The 12,191-nt window shown below is 48.4% G+C and overlaps 1 protein-coding gene across 1 annotated transcript; it reads right to left on the bottom strand.

Annotated features, from left to right (window-relative positions):
- Positions 1 to 4,466: 4,466 nt before the first annotated feature.
- On the bottom strand, positions 4,467 to 9,190 carry CUNH5orf46 (chromosome unknown C5orf46 homolog). Its single transcript, XM_029056551.2, has 4 exons — positions 8,939 to 9,190; positions 7,216 to 7,339; positions 5,262 to 5,325; positions 4,467 to 4,577 (listed from the first exon to the last, which is right to left on the bottom strand). The coding sequence occupies exons 1-3, from the start codon at positions 9,006 to 9,008 to the stop codon at positions 5,277 to 5,279; spliced, it is 243 nt and encodes an 80-aa protein (XP_028912384.1). The 5' UTR covers positions 9,009 to 9,190; the 3' UTR covers positions 4,467 to 4,577; positions 5,262 to 5,276.
- Positions 9,191 to 12,191: the final 3,001 nt, after the last annotated feature.

Raw genomic sequence — 12,191 nt, 5'->3', positions numbered from 1 at the left:
CACCTCCCCTTTCATCTTTTTCTTCCTCCCTCTATTTCTCTCTGCTCTCCTCCTTCCTTTGCTCCCTCAATCCCTCCCTCTCCTCAACCTGGCCCCAGAGTTGGGGAATTGTCCACAGTTGGTTGTTTTTTTTTATGGTTGCCATGGAAATCCTCCCAGTGCACCCGTGTAGAGCTGGTACAAGTGGGAACCTGGACCTGGGTGTGCTACAGTTTTGCCTCTCACCTCACCGCTTCATCTTTTAGACTCCTCCCTCCAAATTGCTATTTAATTATTCACATATTTCCCCCAGCACATTTGGATGTAAAAAGTAGTGCATTCGGCTACTTTAGGAGGCAGGATTGTGAACCCCAAACTTGACATCTAAAGGCAATTGGGAAGTATGACTTTATTTTTCCCAAGCAAACTCCTCAAAAATATACTAGATTGTGATGCAATAATATTAATGATAATTAACTATAATTTTGGTATTTGTTAAGCATTTACTATTTGTCAAGCACTGTTCTAAGCACTGGGGAAGACACAGTCCCTGTCCCACAGGGGAATCACAGTTTAAGTAGGAAAGAGAACAGGTACTGAGTCCCCATTTTACAGATGAGGAAACTGAGGCCCAGAGAAGTTAAGTAATTTGCCTAAGGTCACACAGAAGCCAAGTGAAAAAGTCAGGAATAGAAGCCAGGTCCTCTGACCCCAGGCCCATGCTTTTCCACTAGGCTATGATGCTCCTAAAATATAAGATATACTTTGAAAATCTTTAATAAAGTTTAATAAAATTTGAATAATAGTTTGGATGTTTATCATCTGTATAGCATATAAAGGAATAAAGGAATTCCATGTTACTTTTCCTGACCTTAACCCTTTCCCCCTTGCAAATTTAACTCAAGGCACTAGACTTCTTTCCTTCTTTGGATCTCAAAACAAAATAATAATAAGGATATTTGTTCAGCATTTACCATGTGTCAAGCACTGTACTAAGTGCTGGGGTAGATATGCTATAAGCAGATTTGAGATGGCCCCTTTCTCACTGTGGGTTCCCAGCCTAAAGGGAAGGAAGGATAGATATTTTATTCCCATTTTTAGAGAAGAGGAAAGTGAGGCACAAAAACGTTAAGTGACTCACCCAAGATCACCCAGCAGGAGAGTTATTGAGCTGGGATTAATTAATTAATTCATTCAATAGTATTAATTGAGTGCTTACTATGTGCAGAGCACTGTACTAAGCGCTTGGAATGTACAATTTGGCAACAGATAGAGACAATCCCTGCCCAATAACAGGCTCACAGTCTAGAACCCAAGGTCTCCTGATGGGCCCATGCTTTTCCCATGAGGCCTCATTGCTTTTCAAAATCACAATCAAACTTAATGAACAGTAATCGCCTGGACTAGTTCGAAGTCCAGCATTGAACTGAAATAGTGAATTTTAGAAAGCAAAGCCTCATGGGTTTAATGGTAGAATTTCCTGAGTCCATCTCCCCTGCCCATATTGTAACACCATGTCAGCAGTGCCCATCCATCTGTTTGCCAGTCTGCTTGGGCATTGTGCTGAGGCAGAGTATGCTTGCAATGCAGTGATCATGGAGCACGCTGAGGGAGAGGGCAATGGGATGGGCAGCAGAAAGCTGTCATGAGCCATTTCCCAAGTCACCTACAGTTCGCCGGTTCTACCCTCCCAATATGAGGGCTTGGTCTCTCACAACAAAGAATGTTGATGACCAGAGAAGTGATAAAAGAGGGCTACATTGATTGGCGTTGCCCCACAAATTGGAGCACTGGTTGAGAAAGACACATTCTGGCTCAGGCAGGATGAAATGGAGAGGGTGGGTCTGGAGACTGGATGGGGTGGGTAGTATGGTAGACCCCACCTGCTTAGTGTCCTAAACCCAGCAAGAACCCTGAACAGAACTGGGTGAAAGCATTTAGGGAGTGTACAGTTTAGCCTATAAATCTAAGACTTATACCTGTTCTCCCTCCTACTTACACTGTGATTCCCCTGTGGGACAAGGACTGTATCTTCCCCACTGCTTAGAACAGTGCTTGCAGCGTGGCTCAGTAGAAAGAGCACGGGCTTGGGAGTTAGAGGTCATGGGTTCAAATCCGGTCTCTTCCACTTGCAGCTGTGTGACCGTGGGCAAGTCACTTCACTTCTCTGTGCCTCAGTTATCTCATCTGTAAAATGGGGATTAAGACTGTGAGCCTCACAAGGGACAACCTGATTAATAATAATGCTGGTATTTGTTAAGCACTTACTATGTGCAGAGCACTGTTCTAAGCTCTGGGGTAGATACAGGGTAATCAGGTTGTCCCTCGTGAGGCTCACAGTCTTCATCGCCATTTTACAGATGTGGTAACTGAGGCACAGAGAAGTGAAGTGACTTGCCCACAGTCACACAGTTGACAAGTGGCAGAGCGGGGATTCGAACCCATGACCTCTGACTCCCAAGCCCGTGCTCTTTCCACTGAGCCACGCTGCTTCTCATAACTACCCCAGTGCTTAGAACAATGCTCTGCACATAGAAAGCACTTAACAAATACCAACATTAGAGAAGCAGCGTGGTTCAGTGGAAAGATCCCGGGCTTGGGAGTCAGAGGTTATGGGTTCAAATCCCCGCTCTGCCACTTGTCAACTGTGTGACTGTGGGCAAGTCACTTCACTTCTCTGTGCCTCAGTTCCCTCATCTGTAAAATGGGGATTAAGACTGTGAGCTCCACGTGGGACAACCTGATTACCTTATATCTACCCCAGCGCTTAGAACAGTGTTTGCCACATAGTAAGCACTTAACAAATACCATTATTATTATTATGAGAAGCAGCGTAGCTCAGTGGAAAGAGCATGGGCTTGGGAATCAGTGGTCATGGGTTCTAATCAGGGCTCTGCCACTTAGCTGTGTGACTTTGGGCAAGTCATTTACCTTCTCTGCTCCTCAGTTACCTCATCTGTAAAATGGGGATTAAGATTGTGAGCCCCACATGGGACAACCTAATTACCTTGTATTTACCCAGTGCTTAGAACAGTGCTTGGCATATAGTAAGGGCTTAACAAATACCAAAATTATAGTTATCATTAATATAGATTAATTAATTATAGATTAATTCCTATAAGTCTGATGTCTCGGCTTGTTCTGTGGCAGCTGGTAGGGCCAACCCCCTGGAGATGGGCAGCACTGGGGCATCCGCTAAACCAAGAGGAACTAGGCTTTTGAGATCCACTCACCCTTCCGGCTGACCTCTCTGGTCTTTAGAATGGGGGCATTTCTTGGAGGATTTCATTAGATATGAAGCCATTATTATGTCAGTTAGAGAAGCAGCGTGGCTCAGTGGAAAGAGCACGGGCTTTGGAGTCAGGGCTCATGAGTTCGAATCCCAGCTCTGCCACTTGTCGGCTGTGTGACTGTGGGCAAGTCACTTAACTTCTCTGTGCCTCAGTTCCCTCATCTGTAAAATGGGGATTAAGACTGTGAGCCCCACGTGGGACAACCTGATTCCCCTATGTCTACCCCAGCGCTTAGAACAGTGCTCGGCACATAGTAAGCACTTAACAAATACCAACATTATTATTATTATTAGTTGTAAAATTTGAAGGTGTGACTAAATCTTATTCATTGTCTAGAAAGACATACTGAAGAGAGAGATATGCTGGGGAGAAACCAATGCTAGAGAAATGCTGGCTGGGCAGATCCACACTAAAGAGGTCATGGGTGGAGAGATCCTGGGGAGAGAGAGAGGCTTGTGTGGTCCACCCTCCCACACCTGAAACTGCTCCTCACATGCTTCCCTCGCCCAGACCCACTGAAGCAAATGGGGAGCTGGGGCCACCCTGGCTCCAGGCACAGGCACGGTGAACAAGGAGGGATGGTCTCCTCTGCCCAGCTGTTGGCACCAGTTCAAGAATCTGCCTTCTGGGTCTCGAAGGCTGAGCTCACCTCCAAAACACTTGGAACTAATATTTAAATCATTAAAGCCCTCTGAAGCATTTACTGACAGGGTACAGTCTTTGGGGGAATCTGGTGGGAATAGGCTTTCTGTACAGATTCCTCACGCTGTCAGCTTCCTGCACTGTCCTCTACCTCTGTCTGGCTCTGTCCACTGCTTGGGCCCTCACTGATTTTCCCAGAAGGTGAGGAGAGGCAGAGTGATCTGTGGGTTCAAGCAGCTGGGACCCCACACTGGCTCCACTTTATGCTGGTCAGGTGCCCTGGGCTACTCTGTTCCTTTCCTTCAGGGGTCAATGAAGAACTCTTGCTGTCCAATTCCCAGTTCCTAAGGACATTGAAAGGAGAATTAGTGAAAGTAGATTGCTTTGAGTCTGATTGATAGGATGCACTTGTGACCGGCTTCTTCACCTTGCCCCTGTTAGATCCGTTCTTTTAGTGCACAGGAGAAGGTGTGGATGTATGGGTGTGGGAGAGGATGGAGTTGGAACAGGGAATATATGAGCACAAACAAAAGCAATGGGGAGGTTAACCCATCTGTTGGAATCATCCATCTTTAATGTACACAGCCCATTAGAAGGAATGTGAAGACTTCACACCTCCCTGATCCCATCAACTGTGTTTCCGGGTTTAATCAGTGCAGTCACCTGTGGATTCAAGTTTGAGAAACACTGTCTTTGGGATCTAGGTGGCTGTAAAATATCTACATTCTGAAGGCATCAAATGCAAAAGGAAACCTGCCCTGGGTTTGGTTAATTTTCCTCTTCTAAGTAGGGAAAAAGGATTGGAAGGGAGATGGGAAGTGTTAATTGAGCAGCCCTCTGGGGGAAGAGGAGACAATCATCCAACAGCCACAAGCCCAGTGGTTCCAGCCCCATGGACCGCTGAACCCCCTTTAGCCCCAACCCAACCCCCTTTGGTTCTGAGTGAAATGGAGCAGGAGAGAAGTTCATTAAGAAACTTCCAGGATTAGGAATTTGCACAAACCAGCACTGGTTCTGCCCCTACAAACTTATTGCCTTGTGGCCCTATGCACTTGTAACCTTTGACCCTATGTTTCTCCCAGATGGCACTTTGATAGATTTAAGAGGAGGAGACCAGATGAGGTGGGGATGCCCCCCAGCCAAGGAAAGAGCCGATTCCCCAAATGAGACCGAGGAGGCTTTCAGCTGTGCCGTGAAACAGTCCCGATAGAGACCAACCCTATGCTGGAAGCTGCTTGTCTTTTGGGCTGGCCCCAGGTAGGGCAAGTCTCCTTGTTCCATTGTATCGTTGTCAAGGACCGTTCCAACAAGGTAAAGTAAAGAAGTCAAGTAAAAGTGCAAAATCACCTGCGGAGCCACCAGCTAGCTGGTTGGGTGTTCAGCTGATTTTTCTTCCCAGTCCATACGTCCGCTGGAAAGCAGGGAGAGAGGGGCACGTTCAACACTGGATCGACGGGCCCATCCCTCCCTCCGGCTGTGGCTTCCTGTCGAAGGGGGAGTTGACCAGTCTGGCCTAGACTGAGACTGGAGGAGGAGTTGGGAGACCGATACCCTTTTTGGTCAGGTTGTGGGGCTCTCAGGTTGTGTGTGGATGTGGGAGAATATCTGGGTAATGCAGGCCTCCAAAATACATCGGGACCTGATCCATCTAGGGAACTGGGGAAGCTGGGTGATTCTGGCCCAAAATATCTGGATAATTCAGGCCAAAGGGAGGGAAAGAGAGTGTCCCTGCTGGGGATGGATTGGTGTAATTATTCATGAGGATTGCAGACTTGGTTTCCCTCAACAACTTCTCCTTGGCTCATCTGACATTCATTGTATCTAGATGAGCAAGTTTCTTCTCCCTAAAACCCCAACTCTGGAGATGCTGGGAGCACTGGACTGCACAGCCCACCTGCCACCTGAGTGGACCTAGTCAGGGGTTTCCCCACGGTGGGCATCAGCAACCAAGTCCATTGGTTTAGGCCAAATAATCTTGTTTCTCCCACACAAGCCTCTTTGCATTAGTCTACTCTGCAGGGAGCCAAGACCTCCTGGGAGTTGGGGGTGTGTGTGTGATGTGTGTGTGTGTGTTGGGGGGCAGGGGCTTGAACAACCAAAGGCTTGTTTGGTTTTGGTCTCCCAACATGGGTTCTTGGGGGCCTTGGCTGATTGTCAGGGTTTAGGGGTGGAGTCCTGGGCCCCAGGGTATTTCTTAGAGGCGTTGGGGTCAGGGGCAGCATGGTTAGGGGAACAGACAGGTGGAAAGGATGATTCAGCAGAAAGCAGAACTGGCAAGAACCAATGCTGAAAGGGAGACGTGGGTAATGGTAAGGGTGAGTGGAACAGAGGTTGGGGGTGGGGGTGGGAACAGAGAGAGAAAGTGAACAAAATGGGTTTGCTGCAGTCAGGGAAATAACCTGACAGCCCCTGCATCCCCTGCTCCTTCACTGAGGGTCCCTGACAAGGTTGAGTCTGGAGGTGGCTGATGCTCTAGCCAGATGCCAGTGGACCCCATGTCCATAAGATGCCTCAGTCCCATGTTTGGGGAGGGAAATGCTGGGGCACCTTTCCTCCACCCTCTAGCCACTTGCTAGGTAAGAGTCTGTGAGAGATCCATGCTGGTTCACAGCCAAACTCTACTGGGCAACCCTAGTTCAATCAGTCAAACAATCCATCAAGCAATCAGTCAATGGTATTTATTGAGCACTTACTATGGCAAAGCACTGAACTAAGTGCTCTGGCAAGTTCAATAGAGTTAGCAGACATGATCCCTGCCACTTCCTGCTGCTACAACGTTGAGTGTTGGCCCAGAATTCATGCACACACACAAACATACTCATTATTATCATTACTATTATTGTATTTGTTAAGTGCTTACTATGTGTCAAGCACTGTTCTAAGCACTGGGGTAGATACAAGATAATCAGGTCAGGACATAGTTCCTGTTCCACAGTGGGCTCACAGTTATAAGTGGGAGGGACAACAGGCATCAAATCCAAATTTGCAGGTGAGGAAACAGAAACAAGCACACACTCACATGTGCACACACATACATACACACACACACTCTCACACTCTCTCTCTCTCTCTGATCTGGGGCCAGGACTGGGGAGTCTATGTCCCCATGTTCTGAAGTCCCTCCCACCCCTCATCTCCAATCTCCACCTCCCCACTCCCTGACCCAGTTGTGTGCTGGACAAGGAGGGCAAGAGGAAGACACGAAGCACCGATGACCCCAGCACCCTTTCCCCCTTGCACTTACGCTGCCACGCTTGAAAGTGAGAAAGCAAGCCAGTCCAAAGATGGGCTCATCAATTACCTTCGTCTAATCATGGCTGTGAGAAGGTAGTCCACCGCTGACTCGATGATCCTGGTGCCTAGCAAGTGCAGGATCTGGGGGAGGCCTTCGCTTGGTTCCTTTCCAGCATCGGGAGGTTTGTCATCTGCAAAGATAAGTGGCTGCTGCAGCAGGACTTTACGGGGGTAAGTCTTGGGGTGCACAGAGGGCCTCTTGGCTTTTGGGGCTGAGGTTTGGGCCCCCTGGCTCCTGGAGGAGCCCAAAGCTCAGGGGATGTGTCCAGGGCCTCAGCAAATCAGTGGGTTGGGCTTCTGCACTCTGAGCCTGTCCAGCCCTCATGCTAGATCCCCTGCTGGGAAGCTAGGGAAAGGAGAGGAGAAGGCAGGAGGTCCAGACCACCCAGCAGGTTTTGGACTGGTTCCACACATTGGCCAGGATCAGGTCCACAGTTTGCAGATCTAAGACCCTTGGCTAAGCTATGGTTTGTTTCCCACTCCAGGAAAGACTGAGACGATGTGGGCGGACCAGCTCAAGATAACATTTCCCTGAATCACACTCATCTTTATCCCTCTATCCTTCCCAGCCCAAGTGAGTCCTGGTGGGATTTTACACACCTGGGGGTTCTTTACACATCTTCAAGGACAGTGAATTAATATAAAAGGATAAGAAACTAGTTTTATTCCTTTGGATACTCCAGGGCCTCCCAATCTAACTCACCCTCCTGGTTCTGAGAGTAGCAGAGATGGGAAGCCTCCACTGGGTTTAACACACTGCACTAAGAGCTTGGCTCAATGTAACAGAAGTGAAGGACATATTTCCTGCCCACAAGAAGCTTAAACTCTCAGGTGCACACAGTCCGGAGTCAACCCTTTCTGACTGGGGACTGTGGAGTGGCCATCTCCATCCTCTACTTCCTGTATTTTGTGTTTTTTTGGTGATGAATCAAGATGCTTTTTACAGAAAGGGTTCTGATCCACAATCATCTTGAAGAGGAAATTATTCATCTCTTTGTGTAGGCACAAACTGTCAGATGGTTCAGAGAAGCAGCGTAGCTCAGTGGAAAGAGCATGGGCTTGAGAGTCAGAGGTCATGGGTTCGAATCCCAACTCTGCCACTTGACAGCTGTGACTGTGGGCAAGTCACTTAACTTCTCTGTGCCTCAGTTACCTCATCTGTAAAATGGGGATTAAGACTGTGAGCCTCATGTGGGACAACCTGATTACCCTGTATCTACCCCAGCGTTTAGAACAGTGCTCTGCACATAGTAAGCACTTAACAAATACCAACATTATTATTATTAAAATCAACAGCTAGGTGTATTTCGTGTGAGCTTCATAGGCCTGCCAACACAAGCCAGTGCTGCTGCTTCACTGTCTTGTTGGTGTTTATTGCCAGGGTTTCCATTTCAGGAAAGACCACCTTCTTTCAGATTTTGGGACTGGTGGACAGTGACCTGATGGCAGTCCAAGCATAAGAGCCAACGGGGGGAGGGGGGGGGAGAGGGTGTGCTCTAGAGCCTCCTGCCTCTGCCCTTGCCCCCATCCCCTCGCCCGTGTCCTCGCCCTTGCCCCCGCCTATGATCCTGTCCCTGTCCCTTCTCTTGCCCTTGTCCTTGTCCGGGTGTCCCATCCAAAGAGTCACCCAGTCTGAGGAGGGGCATCCTAGGAGAAAATGCCTCTCTGCTCCCTCCCCACCCCGCCAGCCCCCCTAGGCTTGGGCTGGACGGGGAGTGAGCCACACTTACCAGCACGACAGGGGAGCGTCAAGGCCAAGAGTCCAAAGACAATGGCCAGCCGGAGTGCCTTGGGGGTCATTCTCTTCCGAAAGCTGGCGCGCACCTGTTCGGGGGAGCTCTGTCGGGTCAGGAATCCCTGAGGCCGCCGCCGCCGTTCTCCCTGCAGGGGAAGAAGCGGTCGGGGAGCCGATAGGGGATCACAGGCCTCCCTGCTGCCTTCCGAGCCTGCCGCCGTCTTGCCCTCTGCCTGGCCTTCAAGGGCTCGGTGGACAGGGAGGAGGAGCAGGAGGAGGAGCAGGGGTGGAGGAAGAGGGAGACCAAGCGCTACTTCTGTGATGTCACCGGCGACGGCTGCTTTTCGGCAAAAGGCACTTGAGTAACTCCCTGACTTGCCGCACCCAGTGCTTAGCTGGGGCCTGGATGAGCAGATCGGGCAGAGCTGCCACCGGCCCCAGAGGTGTCCTTCTCAACGGAGAAACAGGGCAGGGCAGGGCAGGGTTTTCCAAGTGGGAGAGGTGGCCCCATGCCCCTCCCGCTCAGGCCAGCCCATTTCTTTCTCAAAACTCTTCTTTCTTCATCTCTAGACTGTAAGCTCATTGTGGGCAGGGAACATGTCCACCAACTCTGTTATATTCTTGTATTGTACTCTCCCAAACACTTAGTACAGTGCTCTGCATACAGTAAGCGCTTAATAATAATAATAATAATATTGGTAGTTGTTAAGCACTTACTATGTGCCAAGCACTGTTCTAAGCTCTGGGATAGATACAAGGTAATCAGGTTGTCCTACGTGAGGCTCACAGTCTTAATCCCCATTTTACAGATGGGGTAATTGAGGCACAGAGAAGTTAAATGACTTGCCCAGAGTCACACAGCTGACAAGAGGAGGAGTCAGGATTAGAACCCACGACCTCTGACAACTAAGCCCATGCTCTTTCCACTAAGCCATGCAGTTTCTCAGCAATAAATACGGTATAATTGATTGATTGATTGACCTGCTGGAAAAAAAGTCGCTGGGGTTTAGATGGCACTCCAAGAGCCTTGCTGGGGGGTAGGGATGAGGAGGGTGTATGACAGCTCCTTCATGACCCCGAAGCCTTCTGGGGCCCATTCCTCAACTCCCCCTACTCCCACCCCCACCCCCCATGGGAGGAGGCAAAGGAGGGGACTTGAAACCACAATCCCTGGGCCATTTGAATCCAACTCACCCCTATTTTGAAGGGCATAGAAAGCATCAATGTGGGATTTCATGGGGCCAAAACATTATAAATCCCTAGTCACCTACATTGAACAAGCCATTATTATTAGTAGTAATAGCAATAGTAATTTTAGCATTAGTATTATTACTGTCATTAAGCATTTACTCTGTACCAGCCTCCCTGCTGTTACAAATTCGTTCTATACATGTCTGCCACAGCTCAGAAACTACCAGTGGTTGCCCATCCAGCTTTGCATCAACAAAAATATTCAGTTTAAAGCATTCAATCAGTTCTCCCCCTCCTACCCAACTTCACTGTTCTCCAACTCCCAGCCCACACATTTTTCTCCTTTAACACCCACTACCTTGGAGAACTCGTTCGCTCTCATGGCTTCAACAACCATCTCTACACTGACGATTCCCAAATCTACATCTCCAGCCCTGACTTCTCTCCTTCTCTGCAATCTCATATTTCCTCCTGCATTCAGGACATCTCTACTTGGATGTCCTACTGACACCTCAAATGTAACTTGTCCAAAGCAGAACTCCTTATCCTCCCAACCCAAACCCTTTCCTCCCCTTGACTTTCCCATCACTGTAGACAGTACCACTATCCTCTCTGTCTCACAAGCCTATAACCTTGGCATTATCCTCAACTCATCTCTCTCATTCAACCCACATATTCAGTCTGTCACCAAATCCTGTAAATGAAACCTTCACAATATGGCTAAAATCCACCCCTTTCCACGCCATTCAAACTACTACTCACCTCATCTAAGCACTTATCCTACCCTACCTGGAGTAGCAGCGTGGCTCAGTTTATAGAGCCAGGGCTTGGGAGTCAGAGGTCATGGGTTCTAATCCCAACTCCACCACTTGCCAGCTGTGTGACTTTGGGCAAGTCACTTAACTTCTCTGGGCCTCAGTTACCTCATCTATAAAATGGGGATTAAGACTGTGAGCCCCACATGGGACAACCTGATTACCTTGAATCCCTCCCAGCACTTAGAACAGTGCTTGGCACATAGTAAGTGCTTAACAAATGCCATAATTATTATTAGTCTCCTTGCTGTACTCCTGTTTCTCCCACTTGGGTCCATACTTCACTCTGGTGCCCAGATCATTTTTCTACAAAACCATTTAGTCCATATTTCTCCACTCCTCAACAACCTCCAGTGGTTGTCCATCCACTGTCTCATTAAATAAAAACTCACCATCAGTTTTAAAGCACTCAATCAACTTGCCCCTCCTCTCTTCTTCTTCAAATGCCATCAAGTCATTTCTGATCCATAACGACTCTATGGACACACCCTCTTCAGAATGTCCCACCTTCTTTCATAAGGTCGTTCTGGTATGTGCATCTGTAGAGTTTTCTTGGTGAAGATTCGGAAGTGGTTTACCATTGCCTTCTTCTGCACAGTAAAAACTTGAATCTCTGTCATCGTTTTTGATCAACGTTTTAATCACTTGGTCATCCGTTTTTGACCCTTTCCCATGCTGCTGCTGCCCAGCACAGGAGAATCGTTTTGTCTGATGCTTCGGCTTAGACCTATCTATTATGGGTAGTCCTATATGGCATAGCTCTAAGCTTCATCAGCACACGCAAACTCTCCTGCCACAGTAAGGCATCCATTCACAGCAGAGCCCACCTCGCTTACCTCGCTAATTTCTTACTACAACCTAGTCGGCAAACTTTGCTCCTCTAATACCAATCTACTCACTGTACCTTGATCTTTCCTCCATGAGAAGCGGTGTGCACAAGTGGAAAAAAATATGGACCTGAGAGTCAGAGGACCTGGGTTCTAATCCTGACTCTGTCACTTATCTGTTCTGTGAAAGAGAAGCAGCATGGCTCAGTGGAAAGAGCCCGGGCTTGGGAGTCAGAGATCATGAGTTCGAATCCTGCCTCTGCCACTTGTCAGCTGTGTGACTGTGGGCAAGTCACTTAACTTCTCTGTGCCTCAGTTACCTCATCTATAAAATGGGGATTAACTGTGAGCCTGATGTGGGACAACCCGATTACCCTGTATCTACCCCAGCGCTTAGAACAGTGCTCTGCAAATA

The sequence above is a fragment of the Ornithorhynchus anatinus genome, unplaced genomic scaffold (assembly GCF_004115215.2).
Source record: "Ornithorhynchus anatinus isolate Pmale09 unplaced genomic scaffold, mOrnAna1.pri.v4 scaffold_111_arrow_ctg1, whole genome shotgun sequence".
Taxonomy (NCBI): Eukaryota; Metazoa; Chordata; class Mammalia; order Monotremata; family Ornithorhynchidae; genus Ornithorhynchus; species Ornithorhynchus anatinus.
This window is presented reverse-complemented; position numbering and strand designations above follow the sequence as displayed.